The sequence below is a fragment of the Gopherus evgoodei genome, unplaced genomic scaffold (assembly GCF_007399415.2).
Source record: "Gopherus evgoodei ecotype Sinaloan lineage unplaced genomic scaffold, rGopEvg1_v1.p scaffold_200_arrow_ctg1, whole genome shotgun sequence".
Classification (NCBI taxonomy): domain Eukaryota; kingdom Metazoa; phylum Chordata; order Testudines; family Testudinidae; genus Gopherus; species Gopherus evgoodei.
The window spans coordinates 1-25,352 of NW_022059863.1; the positions used below are offsets into that span (position 1 = coordinate 1).

Sequence of the window (25,352 nt, forward strand, 5' to 3'; positions counted from 1 at the left end):
TGCAGTTGGAGGGACGCCCTGGTTCGAAATGATGCAGCAGTTTCCTGTCAGGTTCTCGCTCCGAGGGCTTTGCCTCTGAAAGGCCTTGGCCGAAGGGTTGGAAACTGATGTTTGTGAGTTGTGGAGTGAACTGTAATGGTTGGAGTGGGGGCGGGCGGGGGGAGCCAGGACTCCTGGGTTCTCTCCCCAGCTCTGGAAGGGGAGAGGGGGCTGGTGGTTAGGGCAGGCGGGGCTGGGAGCCAGGACTCCTGGGTTCTCTCCCTGGCGCTGGGAGGAGAATGGGGGCTGGTGGGTTACAGCAGGGGGGGGCTGGGAGTCAGGACTCCTGGGTTCTCTCCCTGGCTCTGGGAGGGTCTAAACGCCCCACGGTTTGGCATTTGCCCGTTAGCTCTCAGCGGTGGCGGCCCTGCCAGACGATTGGCTGCTTTGCCCTTTGTGGTTTCTGACAATCTTGACATGAATGTTATGCAACCTTCCCTCCCCCCACTTCCCCCCTCCCCAGGCTGGACTGACTGGGCTGCAGCCCTTCTGGCCCAGGCCCAGCTGGGTCTCTGATGGCACCGGGGGAGGCTTCAGGTGCCATTCTGGTCCCAAAGAGCCTGTGGAACTCCCTGCCACATGCTGATGCCAGTGCTGAGAATCAGGAGTCCTGGCTTCTAGTCCCAGCTCTGGTTTGAGGTCTGCTGGGTTAGAGTGGGGGGAGGGGGTTGGGGAGGGTCAGGACTCCTGGGTTCTCTCTCCAGCCATTGGTGATGATGGGGAAAGTCCCTTTGCCTTACTTCCTGCCGAAAGGACAGTGCCATGGAAGCTCTATGTTCCTGTGCCTTCCAGTGGTTGTGATGGGAATTGCTCCCCTGTGTGTCCTATACCCTATACTGCTGACTGGAGAATTGCCTCCAACCCAGGTGCTGGAGGCCATGCTCTGCAGGGTACTGGGCACTAAAGTCAGTTCCCCCGCCAAATCCGTCACCATGTGGACTAATGCTCCCCCTCTCTTTCCCCAGCAGCTCTTCCCAATGTGAATCCGGCTTCTGACTCTGTCGTGGGGGGAGAAAGGCCCAGCAGCCGCATCAGCACCCGTGCTCCGCTAGCGACCCGGACAGGCGGGCGCCCGCAGATCCCCCTACCCTCGGATATCCCCCAGCACGCTCGGACCCGCAAGCCGCTGCCATCTGGGTGAGAAACGCTTCGGGTGTGGGGGGAGAGTACACACTGATGGCTGTGGAGAGAACCCAGGAGTCCTGCCTCCCAGCCCCCACTCCCATCCCAGAGCTGGGGAGAGAACCCAGGCATCTGGGCTGCCAGTGCCCTCCCCCCCACCCCCCTCAATCGCCTAGACTGTGCAGCTGGTTCCTGGGGGAGGCATATGGAGGATTTAGGGGGTAACCTTGGGCTAGAATTATTTATCCCTTAAGTAATGATAGATGTGTGAAATGGACTGGTGTTTTGGGGGGCCAATAGGGGTGGCCGACAGTCCCTCCATTACCTTTACCCCTTGGGGTGGAGCTCACCCCTTCTGAGCCCCCACCCACAGCTGATCTGCACTGGGAAGGCCCAGGGAGGGGGGGACAGTCTTTGATCCTAACCCTGCGCCCCTCGGGTTCTGTCTCTTGGCTGCAGGTTTGGTGCCGTGGGCCGAGCTTCCCACGGTGAGGGGCGTGGGGCTGTAGCCAGCAGGTAAGGAAAGGGTGTAGGGGGCTGTGAGAGGTCATGACGGGAGGGACAGGGAGCCCAGAGCGACGGGATGGGGGCGCCTCACCTTTCATTGCCCTGTTTCCTTCCTCGCCGTCCAGGTCATAGGACAACAGAAGCTAAACCCAACGCACACGCAGAGGGCGATGGCCGCCGAGACGCTCAATTTTGGACCGGAATGGTGAGTGCGGGGAGCTGGGGGTGGCAGGAGCTGGGGGGCAGGGCCCAGAGAATGGGGGATCTGGGGGTGGGGGATCCTCAGAGATCCACAAACACCGGTTGGCCCATAACTTTGAGGCAAAGAAGGTGATAATGCAGCTACTAGTCTCCTCTCCCCAAACTGGGAGAGAACTCAGGAGTCCTGGCTCCCAGACCCCCCTGCTCTAACCCACCAGCCCCACTCCCCTCCCAGAGCCGGGGAGAACCCAGGAGTCCTGGCTCCCAGCCCCCCCTGCTCTGACCACCAGCCCCCACTCCCCTCCCAGAGCTGGGGAGAGAACCCAGGAGTCCTGGCTCCCAGCCCCCCGGCTCTAACTCATTCTAACTTAACCCCGAAGCCCCCCTTGAAGGCTCCTAGCTGGCCAGATGCCCTCGCGGCCTCCCTCTGTGTATGTGGCCCTGTGTTCACAGAGCCTGGCCCCATCACTGACTCTTCGTCTGTCCTGCCCCCCAGGCTCCGCGCGCTGTCCAGTGGGGGGAGCGTGGCCTCCCCCCCGCCCTCTCCTGCCATGCCAAAGTACAAGCTCGCGGACTATCGCTACGGCAGAGAAGAGATGCTAGCACTTTATATCAAAGAGAACAAGGTGCGTGTGTGTCCTTGCCGTGGGGGCGGAATAAGAGTGCCCAATGGGGTGCTGCAGAGTGCATTCTGCACCCAAAAAGTTAATAATTGTACGCCCCAAAAAAGGAAAATTCTACGCACAATATTTAAAAAGTCTGGCTGCACAGAGGTGGGAGATCCCCCTGCAGCTCTCCCCCCACCCCTCCGGGACACGGACTTGGCGGTGAGGCTACACCTGACCCTGACACAGCGCAAGGAACGGCCCAGCCCCAGAAACACCCCGAGGCCCTGCCTCTCTGTGTCAGGTGTGGAAAGGCAGGATCCAAGCGGGTGGGGGCGGGATGCATGGGGGTTGAGAGGGTTCTTTGTGGGGCTGTCTGGCTGCAGGCGGCTCAGCGGGGGATCTGGATGCACAGGGGCTTGTTGGGGGTTCTGGGTGCAGTGGTAATGGGGCTCTGCAGGGGGGTTCAGGTGAAGGTGGTTGGGGCTGAGTGTGTGTGTGGGGCTTAGTGGGGAGTCCAGGTGCAGGGGGAGGTTCTGAGTGCAGGGGGTGGTGAGGCTCGCCAAGAGGGTCTGGATGCTTTGGGGTTGGGCGGATGGGGGAGCAGCTCCCTGTTCAGGGATCCCTTCCCCTGCAGCTGAGGAGCGATGGGGGCAGGAAGTAGAGGGTGGGGAGTTTGCAGAGCTTCCTGCAGACGGGGGAGAAGTCTGGGGTGGCTCTGACTCGGCCCCGGATGCTGTGCAGGGAAAGAGGAAGTCAGGCCTAGGAGCTGAGCTGGCGCAGGGTAGGAGCCACCAGCCGGGTCCCCGTCCCGCCTCCTGCCCCACAGTGATTTGCCTCTCTGCTGCCTGCCCTGGGCACCCGAAACATACTGCAGTGGGGGTCACATGACCACTCTTGTGGCTTCCCTTTGCTTTCCCGTCAAAGTCGTTTTTCTGCGGGGAATCAAAGAAATCTGTGGGGGACATAAATTTTGTGCATGCACAGGGCTCATGGAATGTCAGGTGACCAGGGGGCGGGGTTACGGCTGCCCAATGGGGTGCCCCAGAATAGACCAGGGCCCATGGAATGTCAGGTGACCAGGGGGCGGGGTTACAGCTGCCCAATGGGGTGCCCCAGAATAGACCAGGGCTCATGGAATGTCAGGTGACCAGGGGGCGGGGTTACGGCTGCCCAATGGGGTGCCCCAGAATAGACCAGGGCCCATGGAATGTCAGGTGACCAGGGGGCGGGGTTACGGCTGCCCAATGGGGTGGCCCAGAATAGACCAGGGCCCATGGAATGTCAGGTGACCAGGGGGCGGGGTTACGGCTGCCCAATGGGGTGGCCCAGAATAGACCAGGGCCCATGGAATGTCAGGTGACCAGGGGGCAGGGTTACGGCTGCCCAATGGGGTGGCCCAGAATAGACCAGGGCCCATGGAATGTCAGGTGACCGGGGGCGGGGTTACGGCTGCCTAATTGGGTGCCCCAGAATAGACCAGGGCCCATGGAATGTCAGGTGACCAGGGGGCGGGGTTACGGCTGCCCAATGGGGTGCCCCAGAATAGACCAGGGCCCATGGAATGTCAGGTGACCAGGGGGCGGAGTTACGGCTGCCTAATGGGGTGCCCCAGAATAGACCAGGGCCCATGGAATGTCAGGTGACCAGGGGGCGGGGTTACGGCTGCCCAATGGGGTGCCCCAGAATAGACCAGGGCCCATGGAATGTCAGGTGACCAGGGGGCGGAGTTACGGCTGCCCAACGGGGTGGCCTGGAATGTGTCGGGATGAGGGCTGTTGGGGTGCGAGTTCAGATCACCCACGGAGTGGGAGCCCCTGGTGTGATTCTGGGGTCCCCTTTCATGGTTCGCAGGGGCGTGCGTGCCCCAGGTGGAAGCCCTGTGTCTTGGGGGGGCGGGGGAAGTTCGCTCCCATCCGCTCCCCCCAGCTGCTCTGTCTGCCCCCGCCCAGGTCCCGGAGGAGCTCCAGGATAAGGAATTTGCTGCCATTCTCCAGGAAGAGCCGCTGCAGCCGCTGGCCCTGGTCCCGCTAACGGAGGAGGAGCAGGTAGTGGGGCGGGGGGGGCACCTTGGGGACCCCCACTGCTTGTGCCAGGAGCTGCACAGACCCACCCCCCCAACAGAGAGCGGGGGAGTGTGCAAAGACAAAGCACCCCCTTATGGCTGAGATCCCAGGGGCAGTCCTGGGGATGGGGCATGGGGTCTCTTCCCTCAGGGGGCACCAGCCCAGATCCAGCCCCAGGGCAGGGACTGGCTGGCTCAGGGGGCGGGAAATGGGGCAGGGGCCTGTCCCCTCTAGGGGGCGCCAGCTCCCACCCGGCCCCAGGGCAGGGACTGGCTGGCTCAGGGGGCAGGGAATGGGGCAGGGGTCTGTCCCCTCTAGGGGGCGCCAGCTCCCACCCGGCCCCAGGGCAGGGACTGGCTGGCTCAGGGGGCAGGGAATGGGGCAGGGGCCTGCCCCCTCTAGGGGGTGCCGGCTGCCACCCGGCCCCAGGGCAGGGACTGGCTGGCTCAGGGGCAGGGAATGGGGCAGGGGCCTGCCCCCTCTAGGGGGTGCCGGCTCCCACCCGGCCCCAGGGCAGGGACTGGCTGGCTCAGGGGGCAGGGAATGGGGCAGGGGTCTGTCCCCTCTAGGGGGTGCCAGCTCCCACCCGGCCCCAGGGCAGGGACTGGCTGGCTCAGGGGGCAGGGAATGGGGCAGGGGCCTGTCCCCTCTAGGGGGTGCCAGCTCCCACCCGGCCCCAGGGCAGGGACTGGCTGGCTCAGGGGGCAGGGAATGGGGCAGGGGCCTGCCCCCTCTAGGGGGTGCCGGCTCCCACCCGGCCCCAGGGCAGGGACTGGCTGGCTCCATGGGTGGGGAATGGGGCAGGGGCCTGTCCCCTCTAGGGGGTACCAGCCCCAATCTGGGGCAGGATCTAGCGATGTCTGTGTCCTAACCCCTCGGCTCTGTTCCAGAGGAATTTCTCCATGTCGGTGAACAGCGTGGCGGTGCTGAGGCTGATGGGAAAAGGAGGTGGAGCCGCTCCTGCTGGAGTCTCCCGGGGGAGAGGCAGTACCCGGAGCCGAGGTATCTAGGGGAAGATTTGGGGTCCGGGGCACCAGGATGTGGTGGGTGGGGGATGGGGACACGGGGATAATAGGAACCGATAAGGGGGGGCCTTGCCTCGAGGGGTGAATGGGGACCGGTGGGGTAGGGGCACAGGTGGGTGAATGGGGAGGGGCTGTTCCTGGCTCTCCCCCTCCCGGCAGGCGGGATCCTGGGAGGGGGGCAGGGCAGCCCCCTGTTTTCAGGCTGGGGTCTCAGCACTCATTTCCCCAGGCCGGGGCCGAGGCGAGAGCGGGTTTTACCAAAGAAGTCCGGAGGAGCCAGAGGGGGCGTTCGGGCGCGGGGCCCGGGAGATCCACCGCAGCCAGAGCTGGGACGACAGGTGAGCGGGGTGCAGGGTGTGGGCTGGGGAGGCCCTGGACTAGGGGGCCAGGCTCTGACCTCTCCCCTTCTCTCTCTGGCAGGGGTGAGCGGCGGTTCGAGAAGCCGACCCGGCGGGATGGAAGTAGGTGGTTCCTGGGTCCTGTGGGGAGAGATGGGGGGTGGGGGCTGTAACAGGGGGACACCCTGGGGGACCCTAGGACTGGAGGGGGGGTCTCCATAGTCATGCCCAAGAATTGGGGGCAACCGTTTACTGGGAACACTGACACCTTGAGGGAGCAGGGGCTCTGCCCCCCCCCCAGGAGCTACCCTTCTTCCAGGTGCTCTGCTAGGGGATGGGGGGGGGGACATGTGACCCAGCCCCCCACTGATCGCCTCTCCCCCGCAGCCCGGGCTCCCTTCGAGGAAGGGGCCCCGCCCCCCCGCAAGGAGTACGCCCGCTCGGACAGCGACAACTGGCGGACGCTTCGGGAGGAGCAGGAGGAGGAAGAGGAGGGGGGCGGGGGCGCCGGCCCCACCCCCACCGGGGCGGCTGCAGGGGGCAGCTGGCGGCTCAGTGGGGCCCGGCGTGAGAGCGAGCGCTGGCGGTCGGCCAGCCCAGGTGAGGCCCCCCATGGGTGGTGGTGGTGGGGGCTATGGGGATTGTGGGCAGGGCCTGTGGGGGACCTCCCCATGGTGGCGTGGTAGATGGGGCCATAGGACAGGCTGGGGGAGGGGCCTGTCAGGGGACCCTCCCCATGATGGGGTGGTAGGAGAGGCTGGGGTGGGGCCTGTGGGGGACCCTCCCCATGGCGGGGTGGTAGGAGGGGCCATAGGAGAGGCTGGGGGTGGGGCCTGTGGGGGACCCTCCCCGTGGTGGGGTGGTAGGAGGGGCCATAGGAGGGCAGGCTGGGGGTGAGGCCTGTGGGGGACCCTCCCCATGGTGGGGTGGTAGGTGGGGCCATAGGAGGGCAAGCTGGAGGCAGGGCCAGTGGGTGACCCTCCCCATGGCGGGGTGGCAGGTGGGGCCATAGGAGGGCAGGCTGGGGGTGGGGCCTGTGGGGGACCCTCCCCATAGTGGGGTGGTAGGACAGGCCATAGGAGGGCAGGCTGGAGGCGGGGCCTGTGGGGGACCCTCCCCGTGGTGGGGTGGTAGGACGGGCCATAGGAGGGCAGGCTGGGGGTGAGGCCTGTGGGGGACCCTCCCCATGGTGGGGTGGTAGGACAGGCCATAGGAGGGCAGGCTGGAGGTGGGGCCAGTGGGTGACCCTCCCCATGGTGGGGTGGTAGGTGGGGCCATAGGAGGGCAGGCTGGAGGCAGGGCCAGTGGGTGACCCTCCCCATGGCGGGGTGGTAGGACGGGCCATAGGAGGGCAGGCTGGGGGTGGGGCCAGTGGGTGACCCCCCCAGTGGTGGGGTGGTAGGAGGGGCCATAGGAGGGCAGGCTGCGGGTGGGGCCTGTGGGGGACCCTCCCCGTGGTGGGGTGGTAGGAGGGCCCATAGGGGGGCAGGCTGGAGGCGGGGCCTGTGGGGGACCCCCCCTGTGGTGGGGTGGTAGGTGGGGCCATAGGAGGGCAGGCTGGGGGTGGGGCCTGTGGGGGACCCTCCCGGTGGTGGGGTGGCAGGAGGGGCCATAGGAGGGCAGGCTGGGGGTGGGGCCTGTGGGGGACCCTCCCTGTGGTGGGGTGTTAGGAGGGGGCCATAGGAGGGCAGGCTGGAGGCGGGGCCTGTGGGGGACCCTCCCCGTGGTGGGGTGGTAGGAGGGGGCCATAGGAGGGCAGGCTGGAGGCGGGGCCTGTGGGGGACCCTCCCCATGGTGGGGTGGTAGGTGGGGCCATAGGAGGGCAGGCTGGAGGCAGGGCCAGTGGGTGACCCTCCCCATGGCGGGGTGGTAGGACGGGCCATAGGAGGGCAGGCTGGGGGTGGGGCCAGTGGGTGACCCCCCCAGTGGTGGGGTGGTAGGAGGGGCCATAGGAGGGCAGGCTGGAGGTGGGGCCAGTGGGTGACCCTCCCCATGGTGGGGTGGTAGGTGGGGCCATAGGAGGGCAGGCTGGAGGCAGGGCCAGTGGGTGACCCTCCCCATGGCGGGGTGGTAGGACGGGCCATAGGAGGGCAGGCTGGGGGTGGGGCCAGTGGGTGACCCCCCCAGTGGTGGGGTGGTAGGAGGGGCCATAGGAGGGCAGGCTGCGGGTGGGGCCTGTGGGGGACCCTCCCCGTGGTGGGGTGGTAGGAGGGCCCATAGGGGGGCAGGCTGGAGGCGGGGCCTGTGGGGGACCCCCCCTGTGGTGGGGTGGTAGGTGGGGCCATAGGAGGGCAGGCTGGGGGTGGGGCCTGTGGGGGACCCTCCCGGTGGTGGGGTGGCAGGAGGGGCCATAGGAGGGCAGGCTGGGGGTGGGGCCTGTGGGGGACCCTCCCTGTGGTGGGGTGTTAGGAGGGGGCCATAGGAGGGCAGGCTGGAGGCGGGGCCTGTGGGGGACCCTCCCCGTGGTGGGGTGGTAGGAGGGGGCCATAGGAGGGCAGGCTGGAGGCGGGGCCTGTGGGGGACCCTCCCGGTGGTGGGGTGGTAGGACGGGTCATAGGAGGGCAGGCTGGGGGTGGGGCCTGTGGGGGACCCTCCCGGTGGTGGGGTGGCAGGAGGGGCCATAGGAGGGCAGGCTGGGGGTGGGGCCTGTGGGGGACCCTCCCCGTGGTGGGGTGGTAGGAGGGGGCCATAGGAGGGCAGGCTGGAGGCGGGGCCTGTGGGGGACCCTCCTGGTGGTGGGGTGGCAGGAGGGGCCATAGGAGGGCAGGCTGGGGCTGGGGCCTGTGGGGGACCCTCCCCATGGCGGGGTGGTAGGAGGGGCCATAGGAGGGCAGGCTGGGGGTGGGGCCTGTGGGGGACCCTCCCCATGGTGGGGTGGTAGGACAGGCCATAGGAGGGCAGGCTGGAGGCGGGGCCTGTGGGGGACCCTCCCCGTGGTGGGGTGGCAGGAGGGGCCATAGGAGGGCAGGCTGGGGGTGGGGCCTGTGGGGGGCACTCCCCATGGCGGGGTGGTAGGAGGGCCCATAGGAGGGCAGGCTGGGGGTGGGGCCTGTGGGGGACCCTCCCCGTGGTGGGGTGGTAGGAGGGCCCATAGGAGGGCAGGCTGGAGGCGGGGCCTGTGGGGGACCGTCCCCGTGGTGGGGTGGTAGGAGGGCCCATAGGAGGGCAGGCTGGAGGCGGGGCCTGTGGGGGACCCTCCCCGTGGTGGGGTGGTAGGAGGGGCCATAGGAGAGGCTGGAGGCGGGGCCTGTGGGGGACCCTCCTGGTGGTGGGGTGGTAGGAGGGCCCATAGGAGGGCAGGCTGGAGGCGGGGCCTGTGGGGGACCCTCCTGGTGGTGGGGTGGTAGGAGGGCCCATAGGAGGGCAGGCTGGGGCTGGGGCCTGTGGGGGACCCTCCTGGTGGTGGGGTGGTAGGAGGGCCCATAGGAGGGCAGGCTGGGGCTGGGGCCTGTGGGGGACCCTCCCCGTGGTGGGGTGGTAGGAGGGGCCATAGGAGAGGCTGGGGGTGGGGCCTGTGGGGGACCCTCCTGGTGGTGGGGTGGTAGGAGGGCCCATAGGAGGGCAGGCTGGGGCTGGGGCCTGTGGGGGACCCTCCCCGTGGTGGGGTGGTAGGAGGGGCCATAGGAGAGGCTGGGGGTGGGGCCTGTGGGGGACCCTCCCCGTGGTGGGGTGGTAGGAGGGCCCATAGGAGGGCAGGCTGGGGGTGGGGCCTGTGGGGGACCCTCCCTGTGGTGGGGTGGTAGGAGGGGCCATAGGAGGGCAGGCTGGGGGTGGGGCCTGTGGGGGACCCTCCCCATGGCGGGATGGCAGGAGGGGCCATAGGAGGGCAGGCTGGGGGTGGGGCCTGTGGGGGGCACTCCCCATGGCGGGGTGGTAGGAGGGCCCATAGGCGGCGGGGCATGGGCAGGTACCGTCCCTGTTCTGAGTTTGTGGGTGGGGAGCACCCCTCACGGCAGCCTAGATCCCCCCAGTGGTGGGGCAGCAGTGGGGCCCCCCCGCTCAGCGTGCACCCTCCCCCCCAGATGGCGCGCCCCGCTCGGCCGGCTGGCGGGAGCACCCTGAGGGCCGGCGCCGCAAGTTCGACTTTGACTTCCGGGAGCGGGAGGAGGAGCGGGGCGGGCGGCGGCACCGGGGCAGCGACAGCTTCGAGGACGACAAGGACGGGCTGCCCGAGTGGTGCATGGACGACGAGGACGAGGAGATGGGCACCTTCGACTCCTCCGGCGCCTTCATGCCCCTCAAGGTACCCGCTCCCCGGGCGGGGAGAGAACCCAGGAGTCCTGGCTCCCAGCCCCCCCCGCTCTAACCACCAGCCCTCACTCCCCTCCCAGAGCCGGGGAGAGAACCCAGGAGTCCTGGCTCCCAGCCCCCCCCGCTCTGACCCACCAGTCCCCACTCCCCTCCCAGAGCCGGGGAGAGAACCCAGGAGTCCTGGCTCCCATCCCCCCTGCTCTAACCACCAGCCCCCACTGCCCTCCCAGAGCTGGGGAGAGAACCCAGGAGTCCTGGCTCCCAGCCCCCCCCTGCTCTGACCCACCAGCCCCCCCTCCCAGAGCCGGGGAGAGAACCCAGGAGTCCTGGCTCCCAGCCCCCCCCTGCTCTGACCCTCCAGCCCCCACTCCCCTCCCGGAGCCAGGGAGAGAACCCAGGAGTCCTGGCTCCCAGCCCCTCCTGCTCTAACCACCAGCCCCCACTCCCCTCCCAGAGCCAGGGAGAGAACCCAGGAGTCCTGGCTCCCAGTCCCCCCCCGCTCTGAGCCACCAGCCCCCACTGCCCTCCCAGAGCCAGGGAGAGAACCCAGGAGTCCTGGCTCCCAGTCCCCCCCCGCTCTGAGCCACCAGCCCCCACTGCCCTCCCAGAGCTGGGGAGAGAACCCAGGAGTCCTGGCTCCCAGCCCCCCTGCGCTGACCCACCAGCCCCCACTCCCCTCCCAGAGCCGGGGAGAGAACCCAGGAGTCCTGGCTCCCAGTCCTGTCCCCTGGCGTAGTTCCTGGTGTCGGCTGGGCCGGGGAGTGGGCAGACTGGTTGGATTCACATGATCTGGAGTGGGATGCGTCTCCCCCAATCCCTCCATGTACTTGGGGGTCCTGGCTTGACCTCTGACCCCCAAGCCCCTCCTCCTCTCTGACAGAAGAGCCCCAAGGAGCCAATCCCTGAGGAGCAGGTGTTCGACTTCCATCCGCTGCAGGAAGATGATGAGAGGTCGGAAGGGAAGGACGCCGCCGAGCCCGGCTCGAAGGAGGCCCCCGAGAAAGGTGAGACGGGCAGGGGGCTTGGGGGGACAGCACTGACCCTGAGTGGGGGGATCGGGGCAGCCCCCCGGATGGTAACCCGTGTTCTCTCTCTCTCTCTCTGCAGAGGCCTGGAAGGATCCCTCGATGGCCCCGGAGGAGAAGCGATGTTCCCCGCCCGGCGCCCCCTGGCTCTCGGGCCCCCCTTTTGCTGCTACTGTTGCCACTGCCGCTAGTGAATGTGAGAGCGCCCCCCTGGGGGGCTCAGAGCCCGCCGCGCCCCTCGGCCCCTGCGACAAGGAGCCGAAGCCTGCTGGGGAAGGTACCAAGCTGGCGGGGGCGGGGGGGCGGGGTCCCCCTCCCGTGGCCTGAGCCTGTTAGACTTGGTATGTTCCTGCCCCCGCGGGGGGGTGGGCTGGTGGTTGTCTCCCCCATCCCAGGATGCATTGCTCTCTCCAGAGCCAGACATTGTCACCGCTAGTGTCTTCGTTGCCCCTTTTGGAAGTGGGCGGAGAGCCTGGCACAGACGATCCCTGCACCACTCAACGGGGCGTTCACTCTGAACCCTACTGATGGGCCAGCCCCCTCATACTGACCTCAGCAGAAACCATCCACCTACCTTCTCTAGAGCTGAGCGCTGCCTGAGTCTGCTGAGAGCCGGAACAATCACTAATGAAGGGTGTTCCCTCTGAAAGCTACTAACGTCTGTCCGACTAGCTGTATCTGCGGAGAGCCCGGAAGGACAGCTCCCACAACCGTCAGAAAGGCTACCAAGGCAGGGGTGGCATTATGGGGGGGGGGCAGGGGGATCTGAGCCCCGACGGGGTGGGGGAAGGGTTAATGAATTCATGTACTGACCCCCTCCCTCCTTCTCCAGGGGACCCAGGCATCCTGAGCCTCCCGTCTCAGCTCAGCACGGGTGCGGTCTCCACCCTCTCCTCCCCTTCCTCCACCACCAATGCTGCTACTGAATTCTCCATTGGAGACGCCGAGGACGACGACGGGATGAAACATCTTCAGCAGGTGAGCAGGGGAGCCCGGACTCCTGGGTTCTGTCCCCGGCGCTGGGAAGGCAGTGGGGGCTGCTGGGTCAGAGCAGGGGGGCTGGGAGCCAGGACGCCTGGGTTCTCTCCCCGGCTCTGGGAGGGGAGTGGGGGCTGCTGGGTCAGAGCAGGGGGGCTGGGAGCCAGGACTCCTGGGTTCTCTCCCCAGCTCTGGGAGGGGAGTGGGGGCTGCTGGGTGAGAGCAGGGGGGGAGCTGGGATCCAGGACGCCTGGGTTCTCTGCCCCCCACTCCTGGCCTCTGCTCAATGTGGAAGCAGCACAGCCATGTGCTGTGGCCCCGGATTTGGGGGGCCCGGGCCTGGTCTCACCTCGGTTGCCCCTCCAGGAAGCAGAGAAGATGGTGGCCTCGCTCCAGGAGAGCTCCATGGACGAGGAGCGCTTCACCCAGGCCATCCAGGAGCCGCGCAACACAGCCGCCGCCCTGCCCCTCTCCCACGAGGCCGCCATGAAGTGGTTCTACAAGGACCCCCAGGGGGAGATCCAAGGTGTGGGGCCAATGGGGAGTAGGGGGGTCACGGCAGAGAGTCCTTGGGCCTCTGGGGTTCCTGTCCCCGGAGCTGCAAGATTTGCCCCCCATCCCCTTCTTGATTCTGTGGGGCAGCTCGACCCCTGATTCCTGGGCTTGGTACTTCCTGTCTGACCCCACCACGCACCTCACAGTGCTTCTCTTAACCGGCTGCCACGCCCCAGAGGTGGCTGCATCTCAGCGCCGGGCGAGGGGTCCCCGGGTAACCGGCCGCCCCGCCCCAGAGGTGGCTGCATCTCAGCGCCGGGCGAGGGGTCCCTGGCTAACTGGCGCCCCACCCCAGAGGTGGGCGCATCTCAGCGCCGGGCGAAGGGTCCCCGGGTAACCGGCCGCCCCACCCCAGAGGTGGGCGCATCTCAGCGCCGGGCGAGGGGTCCCCGGGTAACCGGCCGCCCCACCCCAGAGGTGGGCGCATCTCAGCGCCGGGCGAGGGGTCCCCGGGTAACCGGCCGCCCCACCCCAGAGGTGGCTGCATCTCAGCGCCGGGCGAAGGGTCCCCGGGTAACCGGCCGCCCCGCCCCAGAGGTGGGCGCATCTCAGCGCCGGGCGAGGGGTCCCTGGGTAACCGGCCGCCCCGCCCCAGAGGTGGCTGCATCTCAGCGCCGGGCGAGGGGTCCCTGGGTAACCGGCCGCCCCGCCCCAGAGGTGGGCGCATCTCAGCGCCGGGCGAGGGGTCCCCGTGTCACCGGCTGCCCCGCCCCAGAGGTGGGCGCATCTCAGCGCCAGGCGAGGGGTCCCCGTGTCACCGGCCGCCCCACCCCAGAGGTGACTGCGTCCCAGCGCCGGACGCGGGGTCCCTGCGTGAACACGCGTGTCTGTGGCTGCCCCACAGGGCCCTTCACCACGCAGGAGATGGCGGAGTGGTTCCAGGCCGGCTATTTCACCATGTCGCTGCTGGTGAAGCGCGGCTGCGACGAGGGCTTCCAGCCGCTGGGCGAGGTGATCAAGATGTGGGGAAGAGTGCCTTTCGCGCCGGGCCCGTCGCCACCCCCACTGCTGGTGAGCTGAGACCCCCGCCAGGGGGACCCCCCAGCGCCCCGAAAGCCTGGCCTGCCGCGCTCGACGCTCGCTCGCCCCGTCCAGTGACTGCTCGCCCCAGCCCCGGGGGGAACCCGAATCGGTTCTGTTCCCGGGCAGATTGGGAGCGACTGGTGCCATGTGAACCCAATCCCCAGCCTGCCTCCCCAGCGAAGGCCGACAGGGTCCCGGTATCCCTTTGGGGGCCCCCCACAGTCCTTCGTTAGCGGCCGGAGGTGGAAGCGAGAGGTCCCGGAGTCACAGCCCCCCTCCCCCCGTGTCTGAAATTGGCACCGCTCCCCGTGGGGAGCCCCACAGCCTGTCTCTGCCACTTGCCCCCCAGGGGAACCTGGACCAGGAGCGGCTGAAGAAGCAGCAGGAGCTGGCAGCTGCCGCCCTCTACCAGCAGCTCCAGCATCAGCAGTTCCTGCAGCTCATCAACAGGTACCTGCCCGACAGGTACAGTCTGAGCACCATGGGGGGGCATGGGGGGGCCGGCATGGGGTGCGGGTCTGATCTTTGTCACTTCCCCCCCTCGGGCCGGCGTGGGGCACGGGTCTGATCCCTGTCACTCCCCCCCCCCCCTCGGGCCGGGCGTGGGGCGCGGGTCTGATCCCCGTCACTTCCTTCCCTCGGGCCGGCGTGGGGCGCGGGTCTGATCCCCGTCACTTCCTTCCCTCGGGCCGGCGTGGGGCGCGGGTCTGATCCTCGTCACTTCCTTCCCTCGGGCCGGCGTGGGGCGCGGGTCTGATCCTCGTCACTTCCTTCCCTCGGGCCGGCGTGGGGCGTGGGTCTGATCCCCGTCACTTCCTTCCCTCGGGCTGGCGTGGGGTGCGGGTCTGATCCCCGTCACTTTCCCCCCCCCTCGGGCTGGGCGTGGGGCGCGGGTCTGATCCCCGTCACTTCCTTCCCTCGGGCCGGCGTGGGGCGCGGGTCTGATCCTCGTCACCCCCCCCCCCCTCGGGCCGGGCATGGGGCGCGGGTCTGATCCCCGTCACCCCCCCCCCCCCTCGGGCCGGGCGTGGGGCGCGGGTCTGATCCCCGTCACTTCCTTCCCTCGGGCCGGCGTGGGGCGCGGGTCTGATCCCCGTCACTTCCTTCCCTCGGGCCGGCATGGGGCGTGGGTCTGATCCCCGTCACTTCCTTCCCTCGGGCCGGCGTGGGGCACGGGTCTGATCCCCGTCACTTTCCCCCCCACTCGGGCCGGGCGTGGGGCGCGGGTCTGATCCCCGTCACTTCCTTCCCTCGGGCCGGCGTGGGGCGCGGGTCTGATCCTCGTCACTTCCCCCCCCCTCGGGCCGGCGTGGGGCGCGGGTCTGATCCCCGTCACTTTCCCCCCCCTCGGGCCGGCGTGGGGCGCGGGTCTGATCCTCGTCACTTCCCCCCCCTCGGGCCGGCGTGGGGCGCGGGTCTGATCCCCGTCACTTCCCCCCCTCGGGCCGGCGTGGGGCGCGGGTCTGATCCCCGTCACTTCCCCCCCTCGGGCCGGCGTGGGGCGCGGGTCTGATCCCCGTCACTTCCCCCCCTCGGGCCGGCGTGGGGCGCGGGTCTGATCCCCGTCACTTCCTTCCCTCGGGCCGGCGTGGGGCGTGGGTCTGATCCCCGTCACTTCCTTCCCTCGGGCCAGCGTGGGGCGTGGGTCTGATCCCCGTCACTTCCTTCCCTCGGGCCGGCGTGGGGCGCGGGTCTGATCCCCGTCACTTCCCCCCCTCGGGCCGGCGTGGGGCGCGGGTCTGATCCCCGTCACTTCCTTCCCTCGGGCCGGCGTGGGGCGCGGGTCTGATCCCCGTCACTTCCCCCCCTCGGGCCGGCGTGGGGCGCGGGTCTGATCCCCGTCACTTCTTCCCCTCGGGCCGGCGTGGGGCGCGGGTCTGATCCCCGTCACTTCCTTCCCTCGGGCCGGCGTGGGGCGCGGGTCTGATCCCCGTTACTCCACCCCCCTCTCGGGCCGGGCGTGGGGCGCGGGTCTGATCCCCGTCACTCCACCCCCCTCTCGGGCCGGGCGTGGGGCGCGGGTCTGATCCTCGTCACTCCCCCCCGCCTCGGGCCGGGCCTGGGGCGCGCGTCTGACTCTGGTCACTTCACCCCCTCAGGCTGGGCATGGGGGGCGCTGTGGGTCCCTGGGCAGGGGAGGCCATGGGGGGGGCAGGGGGTACAGGTCCGGTGCGGGGAGTCCACAGGCAGGGGGTTGGGTGGCACGGGGGGCCCCAGGTGGGGGGTGTGGGCCCTGGGGGGCCAGGGGCAGGATGGGCATGGAGGGTCTAGGGCGGGCGGGGGCACGGGGGGGCATGGTGGGTGCCTGGGTTGGGATGAGCACAGGGCTCCGGGGTCGGGTGGGCACGGAGGATCCCTGGGCAGGGCATTGGGGGCACGGGGCAGGGTGCACTGAGGGACCCCGGGGTGGGGCGGGCACGGGGCAGGGTGCATGGGGCAGGGTGCACTGGGGGATCCCGGGGTGGGGCGGGCATGGGGCAGGGTGCACTGGGGGACCCCGGGGTGGGGCGGGCATGGGGGTCCCGCAGCAATTCCCCGTCGCTCTCCCCCCAGGCCGCAGTTCGCCCAGTGCGCGCTCCAGCAGAAGCTGGCGGCCGGGGACCTGACCCAGCAGCAGCTCACGGCTTTCCTGCAGCAGCTGCAGGCTCTGAAACCCAGGTGAGCCCCCCGGCCCCCCACACCCCCCGGCCAGCCCCCAGCTCTCCACACTCTGATTCATCCCTCTCTCCTGCTGCCGTCTGGGGCGGAGTGGGGGCATGCACAGAGTCCGACTGGCCAGGACTCCTGGGTTCTCTCCCCGGCTCTGGGAGGGGAGTGGGGGCTGGTGGGTTAGAGCAGGGGGGCTGGGAGCCAGGACTCCTGGGTTCTCTCCCCGGCTCTGGGAGGGGACTGGGGGCTGGTGGGTCAGAGCAGGGGGGGTTGGAGCCAGGACCCCTGGGTTCTCTCCCCGGCTCTGGGAGGGGAGTGGGGCTGGTAGGTTAGAGCAGGGGGGGCTGGGAGCCAGGACTCCTGGGTTCTCTCCCCAGCTCTGGGAGAGGAGTGGGGGCTGGTGGGTTAGAGCAGGGGGGCTGGGAGCCAGGACTCCTGGGGTCTCTCCCTGGCTCTGGGAGGGGAGTGGGGGCTGGTGGTTAGAGCAGTGGGGGCTGGGAGCCAGGACTCCTGGGTTCTCTCCCTGGCTCTGGGAGGGGAGTGGGGGCTGGTGGGTTGGAGCAGGGGGGTTGGGAGCCAGGATCCCTGGGTTCTCCCCCTGGCTCTGGGAGGGGAGTGGGGGCTGGTGGGTTAGAGCAGGGGGGCTGGGAGCCAGGACTCCTGGGGTCTCTCCCTGGCTCTGGGAGGGGAGTGGGGGCTGGTGGGTCAGAGCAGGGGGGGCTGGAGCCAGGACCCCTGGGTTCTCCCTGGCTCCAGGAGGGGAGTGGGGGCTGGGTGCCCGGAGTCGCGGGTTCTCTCCCTGGCTCTGGTAGCTGCCATACCCCCACAGGACAGCCCCAGGGGGTGGCTGAGGCTCTCTCTCCCCCGGGGGTCGCTGTGGGGGGATCAGCGTGGCGCTGAGCGGGGCACCCCCTTGCCTTGCAGAGCCGGGGAGCAGAACCTGATCCCGGCGATGAACCGCTCCATGTCCGTGCCAGACACAGGGTCCCTGTGGGACGCGCATACCTCAGCCTCACAGCCTGCAGGTAAGGGGGGGCCCGTGACACCGGGGGGGGGCAATGTGGCGCCAGGGAGGCCCAAGGGGGGGCGCCGCGCCGGGCCTGACGCTCCAGTCTCTCCCGCAGGCGGTGAGGCCAGTCTATGGGATTTACCAATTAATTCTTCAACTCAGGGTCCAATCTTAGAACAACTGCAACTGCAACAGAAAGTGAGTGTCGGAGCCCGGACGCCTGGGTTCTGTCCCGGGTGCTGGGAGGGGAGTGGGGGCTGGGGGGTCAGAGCAGGGGGGCTGGGAGCCAGGACTCCTGGGTTCTCTCCCCGGCTCTGGGAGGGGAGTGGGGGCTGGGGGGTCAGAGCAGGGGGGGCTGGGAGCCAGGACTCCTGGGTTCTCTCCCCGGCTCTGGGAGGGGAGTGGGGGCTGGGGGGTCAGAGCAGGGGGCTGGGAGCCAGGACTCCTGGGTTCTCTCCCCGGCTCTGGGAGGGGAGTGGGGGCTGGTGGGTTAGAGCAGGGGGGCTGGGAGCCAGGACTCCTGGGTTCTCTCCCCGGCTTTGGGAGGGGAGTGGGGGCTGGTGGTCAGAGCAGGGGGGGCTGGGAGCCAGGACTCCTGGGTTCTCTCCCTGGCTCTGGGAGGGGAGTGGGGGCTGGTGGGTCAGAGCAGGGGGGCTGGGAGCCAGGACTCCTGGGTTCTCTCCCAGCTCTGGGAGGGGAGTGGGGACTGGTGGTTAGAGCAGGGGGGGCTGGGAGCCAGGACTCCTGGGTTCTCTCCCCAGCGCTGGGAGGGGAGTGGGGGCTGGTGGTCAGAGCAGGGGGGGCTGGGAGCCAGGACTCCTGGGTTCTCTTCCCGGCTCTGGGAGGGGAGTGGGGGCTGGTGGGTTGGAGCAGGGGGAGCTGGGAGCCAGGACTCCTGGGTTCTCTCCCCGGCTCTGAGGGGAGTGGGGGCTGGTGGGTTGGAGCAGGGGGAGCTGGGAGCCAGGACTGCTGGGTTCTCCCCCTGGCTCTGGGAGGGGAGTGGGGGCTGGTGGGTTGGAGCAGGGGGAGCTGGGAGCCAGGACTGCTGGGTTCTCTCCCTGGCTCTGGGAGGGGAGTGGGGGCTGGTGGTTAGAGCAGGGGGGGCTGGGAGCCAGGACTCCTGGGTTCTCTCCCCGGCTCTGGGAGGGGAGTGGGGGCTGGGAGCCAGGACTCCTGGGTTCTCTCCCCGGCTCTGGGAGGGGAGTGGGGGCTGGGAGCCAGGACTCCTGGGTTCTCTCCCCGGCTCTGGGAGGGGAGTGGGGGCTGGTGGGTTAGAGCAGGGCGGCTGGCAGCCAGGACTCCTGGGTTCTCTTCCCGGCTCTGGGAGGGGAGTGGGGGCTGGTGGGTTGGAGCAGGGGGAGCTGGGAGCCAGGACTCCTGGGTTCTCTCCCCGGCTCTGAGGGGAGTGGGGGCTGGTGGGTTGGAGCAGGGGGAGCTGGGAGCCAGGACTGCTGGGTTCTCCCCCTGGCTCTGGGAGGGGAGTGGGGGCTGGTGGTTAGAGCAGGGGGGGCTGGGAGCCAGGACTCCTGGGTTCTCTCCCCGGCTCTGGGAGGGGAGTGGGGGCTGGGAGCCAGGACTCCTGGGTTCTCTCCCCGGCTCTGGGAGGGGAGTGGGGGCTGGGAGCCAGGACTCCTGGGTTCTCTCCCCGGCTCTGGGAGGGGAGTGGGGGCTGGGGGTTACAGCAGGGGGCCTGGCCACCGTTTGTCAGAGGGGCTACATGAGATCTTGGCACTACCTGAGTCCCTGGCAGCTGGGTGGGTGGCCGGGGGGGACACTTTCTGCCTGCCTGGGACCCCCCCTGACGCGCCCTGCCCCCCGCCGGTGCCGCAGCTCCAGGAGCGCCGCGACGCGGAACTCAGGGCGAAGAGGGAGGAGGAGGAACGCAAGCGGCGCGAAGAGAAGCGGCGCCAGGAGGAGCAGAAGCGGCGCGAGGAGGAGGAGCTGTATCGGCGCAAACAGGTCAACACCCCCTGTGCCCCACGGACCCCCACCCGGGACTCCTGCCCTGCCCTGGGTTCCCTCCCCGGCTCGGGGGGGGCCCGGTGGTTACAGCAGGGGGGGCTGGGAGCCAGGACTCCTGGGTTCTCTCCCTGGCTCTGGGAGGGGAGTGGGGGCTGGTGGTTAGAGCAGGGGGGGCTGGGAGCCAGGACTCCTGGGTTCTCTCCCCAGCTCTGGGAGGGGAGTGGGGGCTGGTGGTTAGAGCAGGGGGGGCTGGGAGCCAGGACTCCTGGGTTCTCTCCCCGGCTCTGGGAGGGGAGTGGGGGCTGGTGGGTCAGAGCAGGGGGGGCTGGGAGCCAGGACTCCTGGGTTCTCTCCCCGGCTCTGGGAGGGGAGTGGGGGCTGGTGGGTTAGAGCAGGGGGGGCTGGGAGCCAGGACTCCTGGGTTCTCTCCCCGGCTCTGGGAGGGCAGTGGGGGCTGGTGGGTCAGAGCAGGGGAGCTGGGAGCCAGGACTCCTGGGTTCTCTCCCTGGCTCTGGGAGGGGAGTGGGGGCTAGTGGTTAGAGCAGGGGGGGCTGGGAGCCAGGACTCCTGGGTTCTCTCCCCGGCTCTGGGAGGGGAGTGGGGGCTGGTGGTTAGAGCAGGGGGGGCTGGGAGCCAGGACTCCTGGGTTCTCTCCCCGGCTCTGGGAGGGGAGTGGGGGCTGGTGGTTAGAGCAGGGGGGGCTGGGAGCCAGGACTCCTGGGTTCTCTCCCCGGCTCTGGGAGGGGAGTGGGGGCTGGTGGGTCGGAGTGGGGGGGCTGGGAGCCAGGACTCCTGGGTTCTCTCCCCAGCTCTGGGAGGGGAGTGGGGGCTGGTGGGTCGGAGTGGGGGGGTTGGGAGCCAGGACTCCTGGGTTCTCTCCCCGGCTCTGGGAGGGGAGTGGGTGCTGGTGGGTCAGAGCAGGGGGGCTGGGAGCCAGGACTCCTGGGTTCTCACCCCGGCTCTGGGAGGGGAGTGGGGGCTGGTGGGTTAGAGCAGGGGGGCTGGGAGCCAGGACTCCTGGGTTCTTTCTCCTTTACTGCGCCTTTGGGCCTCAGTTTACCCCTGAGTTTTAGGGGCCCTGATGTGCTCCCCAGAGGGATTGTGGGGCTCTCATGGAAGGTGAAGATCCTGGGTGTCTGAAGGGGGCCATAGCCCCCCGCCCCCCCCCCCCCCCAGATCCCCACTTCGTCCTTCTGGGGGCAGCTGAGGGTTGGGAACCGCGGCTCCGCGGGTGCGGCCCTGGGCTGGGTGGGGGCTGGGCCGGCAGTCCCCCGGTAACCCCCCTGCCCCCCGCAGTGCCGGCAGCAGGAGCTGGTGCTGAAGCTGCTGCAGCAGAGCCAGGCGCAGAGCGCGGCGCCCTGGGGGGGGCTGGCCAAGGCCCCCGGGGGCATGAAGGCCCTGCTGGAGCTGCAGGAGAGCGAGCGGCAGCTGCAGAAGCAGCAGCGGGCGCAGCAGAGAGTGGTGAGCGGCCCTGACCCCCGCCTGGCCCCGCCCGGTTCCCCCAGATCTGCCCCCAGCCTGGGCCTGCCCCCGTGGTATCCCCCAGCCTGCCCCCGCCCTGTGCCTGGGCCTGCCCCCATGGTATCCCCCAGCCTGGGCCTGCCCTGTGCCTTGGCCTGCCCCCATGGTATCCCCCAACCTGGCCCCGCCCTGTGCCTGGCCCCGCCCCCGTGGTATCCCCCAGCCTGGCCCCGCCCTGTGCCTGGGCCCGCCCCCATGGTATCCCCCAGCCTGGGCCTGCTCTGTGCCTGGGCCTGCCCCCATGGTATCCCCAGGCCTTGCCCCCATAGTCTGCCCTGGCCCCACCCACAGCTTGGCCCCGGCCCCATGATTCCCACCCCCATAGTATCCCCAGGTCCCACCCCCATAGTCTGCTGTGGCCCCGCCCCATGATTACCCCTGGCCCCGCCCGGTTCCCCCAGATCTGCCCCCAGCCTGGGCCCGCCCCCGTGGTATCCCCCAGCCTGGCCCCGCCCTGTGCCTGGGCCCGCCCCCATGGTATCCCCCAGCCTGGGCCTGCCCTGTGCCTGGGCCTGCCCCCATGGTATCCCCAGGCCTTACCCCCATAGTCTGCCCTGGCCCCACCCACAGCTTGGCCCCGGCCCCATGATTCCCACCCCCATAGTATCCCCAGGTCCCACCCCCATAGTCTGCTGTGGCCCCGCCCCATGATTACCCCTGGGCCTGCCCCCAGCCTGGGCCTGCCCCCATGATCTCCCGTAGCCCTGCCCCTGTCGTGGCCCCGCCCCTGTCCAGGCTACACCCCCATGATCTCCACTGGCCCCATCCTCAACCTTCACCCATCCCTATAGTCTGCCCTGGTCCTGCCAACCAGCAGGCCAGTCCCCTGCTCTGCCCTGCCCCCCACCCTGGTCCCAACCCCCCCATCATCTGGGGAGGTCCCTCCCCCCCCTCCAGTCGCAGTGCCAGCCCCACGCAGGAGTAGTGTCCCTGAACCATTCGCTGGGTAACCAGCTGCCTCGCCCCAGAGGTGGCTGCATCTCAGAACCAGGCGAGGGGTCCCTCTGTCCCCCAGAGGTGGCTGCCTCTCACCCCCAGTGGTGCTGACCTGGCTTTTCCTTCCCAGCACGGGGGGCTCGGCATGAGCAGCCCCTCGCAGTGGGGCGCCGACTCCAGCCTGCTGTGGGGCCATGAGAAGAACAGCCTGTGGGACGAGAGCGGCAAGAACCTGAGGAGCCTGGGGCTGAAGAGCAGCCGCAGCAGCCCCTCCCTTGGGTGAGCCTACGGGGCGGGAGTGAGGGGCAGCAGCAGGACCGGGGGGCAGGGGCTGTGGGTCGGGAGTGAGGAGCACCGGCAGGGCTGGGCTGGCAGGGGATGTGGGTCGGGAGTGGGGAGCACCGGCAGGGCTGGGCTGGCAGGGGATGTGGGGCGGGAGTGAGGGGCACCAGCTTGGCTGGGCTGGCAGGGGATGTGGGGCGGGAGCGAGGGCTCGTGGCTCTCTCTGATTCTCTGCCCCCTGGCACAGGGACAGCTACGGGGGGCCGGGCCGGCAGAGCCGGAAGAAGACGGACGAGGAGGAGAAGCTGCTCAAACTGCTGCAGGGGATCCACAAGCCCCAGGATGGCTTCACGCAGTGGTGCGAGCAGATGCTGCACGTCCTGAACAGCTCCAGCAACCTCGACGGTACTCCTGCGCCCCGGGGGGAAAGGGGGAGGGGCTGGGAGCCCCAGGGCTGGGTCCCCGGCTCTTGTTTGTGCCTCGGTTTCCCCCACATTGTGCCTCGCTTTCCGCCGCTCTCAAGCCTTGTTGGTGGGTGGGTGCTTGGGGCAGACGGAGGGCGAAGGGGGCTGGCCCTCCTTGACCCCCCCCCTCGCCTGCAGTCCCCACAGTGGTGGCGTTCCTGAAGGAGATGGAGTCCCCGTACGATGTTCACGACTTCATCCGCTCCTACCTGGGCGACACGGTGGAAGCCAAAGAGTTTGCCAAGCAGTTCCTGGAGCGGCGCGCCAAGCAGAAAGCCAGCCAGCAGCGCCAGCAGCAGCAGGTAGGGGGCGCTCTCCCCGTGCCGCCTGGGGGGCGGGGCTTGCCAAGGGGCGGGGCTCCATGCTAATCCCTCCCCCCTTCCCACCAGGAAGCCTCATGGCTCAGCTCCGGCAACCTGCCCTCCCCGTTCCCGGCCAACCACGGCACCAAACAGCCGCCCTTTGAGGGCAGCCAGCCAGTGAAGATCAAGAGGAGACCGGTCATGCTCCACGCTGACCCCAGCATCCTGGGTATGGGGGGCCCGGACGCCTGGGTTCTCTCCCCAGCGCCGGGAGGGGGGGAGGGGGGGCTGCTGGGTTAGAGCAGGGGGTGCTGGGAGCCAGGACTCCTGAATTCTCTCCCCAGCGCCAGGAGGGGGGGATGGGGGACTGCTGGGTTAGAGTGGGGGGGGGCTGGGAGCCAGGACTCCTGGGTTCTCTTCCCGGCTCTGGGAGGGGAGTGGGGGCTGGTGGGTCAGAGCAGGGGGGGGCTGGGAGCCAGGACTCCTGGGTTCTCTCCCCGGTTCTCGGAGGGGAGTGGGGGCTGCTGGGTTAGAGCGGGGGGGGGGGCTGGGAGCCAGGACTCCTGGGTTCTCTTCCCGGCTCTTGGAGGGGAGTGGGGGCTGCTGGGTTAGAGCAGGGAGCCAGGACTCCTGGGTTCTCTTTCCGGCTCTGGGAGGGGAGTGAGGTGGGAGCCAGGACTCCTGGGTTCTCCCTCTGGGTTTGAGAGGAGTGGGGGCTGGTGGGTTAGAGTGGGAAAGGGGGCGTGTAGCCGATTAACCCTTTGTGCCCCGCTCTGCCCCCAGGCTATTCGCTGCACGGCCCGGCAGGCGAGGTGGAAAGCATTGAAGACTACTGAAGTCTCGTAGCAATAGGAACTCTGCTGCCTTCTTAACCGATTCAGTCTTACCTGAATGTGCACTGCGAAAGGATGAGGCGGCCGTGCTGGGCCCTCCCCTTTCCTCTGCCCCCCCCCCCCGGCGAGCGGGGGGCACCGGGGCTGGCGGGGGGGGGACAGGGTGGCGCATGCGCTCAGATCGGGGCGCCGGCGACCCGCCTTCAGAAGAGGAGTATGTGTGAGCACTTCTTTCTCGAACACACGAAGCACCTTAAAATGCAACCCGCTGATGCACTTTATCGAGACTTTTTACAAAGAACTCATTAAAAAAAAAAAAGGAAAAAAAAAGGATTTTTTTTGGTGATTCTGGAGGAAATTTTTATAAAGAAACTTTAAAAAAAAAATCGCTCTAGGAAACACTGTTATTTTCACATGGGGACGAGGAGAGACGTGAAAATTTGCAAAGGGGAGAAAAGAAGATTTCATTAAAAAAAAAAACAAAAAACCACACAAAAATAGCAAAACTTGAAGAAATGCACTTATCGCCCGGCCCGCTTTCCGTGAGCCGGCCCGGTTCTGTGTCGCGCGGCGGAGCCGGCTGTAAATAGCGCTAGATACTGAACTCCACACAGGAGACTTGCTCTCGCCAAGAGGCCAGGTTTGTTTTTCTCTTTTTTGGAAGAGAGACGTTGCGTGTTTGGGTTTGGTTTTTTTGTTGTTGTTGTTTTTTGAAAGTTGCACAACCGTGAAACAGCTGACTTCCCCTTCCCTGGTGGTGCCCGGCAGCAGCACAGCTGGCTTGGGAGGAGTAACGCTAACCACGGCGGCTGACTGCGGTCGCCGGAGCCAGGCGATCTTCCCGCCGGCTCCTGCGAGCTCCGACTACTCACCTGGCTCAGGGAGAGCTTCTAACCTGCAGAGCTCTCCTGGCTTCCTGCTAGTTCCTGTCCCCCGGCCGAGCTCCCCCGTCACCGGCCGTTCGGACGCCTCGGAGCTCCCCCACGCCTCGGAGCTCCCCCGTCACCGGCCGCTCAGCCTCGGAGCTCCCCCACGTCTCAGAGCTCCCCAATGCCTCGGAGCTCCCCCGTCACCGGCCGCTCAGACGCCTCGGAGCTCCCCTGTCACCGGTCGCTCGGATGTCTCCAGAGCTCCCCAGTCACCGGCCGCTCGGACGCCTCGGAGCTCCCCCACGCCTCGGAGCTCCCCAGTCACCGGCCGCTCAGACGCCTCGGAGCTCCCCAGTCACCGGCCGCTCAGACGCCTCGGAGCTCCCCAGTCACCGGCCGCTCGGACGCCTCGGAGCTCCCCCACGACTCGGAGCTCCCCCACGCCTCGGAGCTCCCCTGTCACCGGTCGCTCGGACGTCTCCAGAGCTCCCCTGTCACTGGCCGCTCGGACGCCTCGGAGCTCCCCCACGACTCGGAGCTCCCCTGTCACCGGCCGCTCAGACGTCTCGGAGCTCCCCCACGACTCGGAGCTCCCCAACGCCTCGGAGCTCCCCTGTCACCGGCCGCTCGGACGCCTCGGAGCTCCCCTGTCACCGGCCGCTCGGACGCCTCGGAGCTCCCCTGTTACAGTCTGATCAGATGTCTCAGCTGGCTTCCTGCAAGCTTCCAGGCCCTGCAAACTCCCTGTAACAAGCTCCGCCTCCCGGCTGGATTTTTCCCCACAAGCTCC

At 68.5% G+C, this 25,352-nt stretch overlaps 1 protein-coding gene across 3 annotated transcripts; it reads left to right on the forward strand.

Moving 5' to 3' along the window:
* Window positions 1-693: 693 nt before the first annotated feature.
* Window positions 694-24,205, forward strand: GIGYF1 (GRB10 interacting GYF protein 1). 3 transcript variants are annotated; one of them, XM_030542958.1, is made up of 26 exons: window positions 694-1,176; window positions 1,621-1,677; window positions 1,794-1,873; window positions 2,366-2,495; window positions 4,427-4,522; window positions 5,431-5,542; window positions 5,795-5,903; window positions 5,986-6,026; window positions 6,291-6,503; window positions 9,926-10,146; window positions 11,035-11,158; window positions 11,262-11,456; window positions 12,012-12,157; window positions 12,524-12,683; window positions 13,557-13,723; window positions 14,085-14,200; window positions 16,289-16,393; window positions 17,309-17,409; window positions 17,509-17,591; window positions 19,224-19,352; window positions 20,652-20,816; window positions 21,943-22,091; window positions 22,348-22,499; window positions 22,697-22,860; window positions 22,948-23,089; window positions 23,644-24,205. In XM_030542958.1, the coding sequence occupies exons 3-26, from the start codon at window positions 1,839-1,841 to the stop codon at window positions 23,694-23,696; spliced, it is 3,108 nt and encodes a 1,035-aa protein (XP_030398818.1). In that variant the 5' UTR covers window positions 694-1,176; window positions 1,621-1,677; window positions 1,794-1,838; the 3' UTR covers window positions 23,697-24,205. The 3 variants fall into 3 exon arrangements, with proteins under 3 accessions (XP_030398818.1, XP_030398817.1, XP_030398819.1); XM_030542957.1 differs by having other exon boundaries at window positions 695-1,176; window positions 22,342-22,499; XM_030542959.1 differs by having other exon boundaries at window positions 695-1,176; window positions 14,085-14,185; window positions 22,342-22,499.
* The last annotated feature ends 1,147 nt before the right edge of the window (window positions 24,206-25,352 follow it).

Coding starts and splice junctions, on each gene's coding strand:
- GIGYF1 (XM_030542957.1), top strand. CDS start 1,839: ATGGCCGCCGAGACGCTCAATTTTGGACCGGAATG. Junction 12,684..13,556: donor CCCCCAGGGGGAGATCCAAG/GTGTGGGGCCAA, acceptor GCTGCCCCACAG/GGCCCTTCACCACGCAGGAG. Junction 17,410..17,508: donor CTCAGCCTCACAGCCTGCAG/GTAAGGGGGGGC, acceptor TCTCTCCCGCAG/GCGGTGAGGCCAGTCTATGG.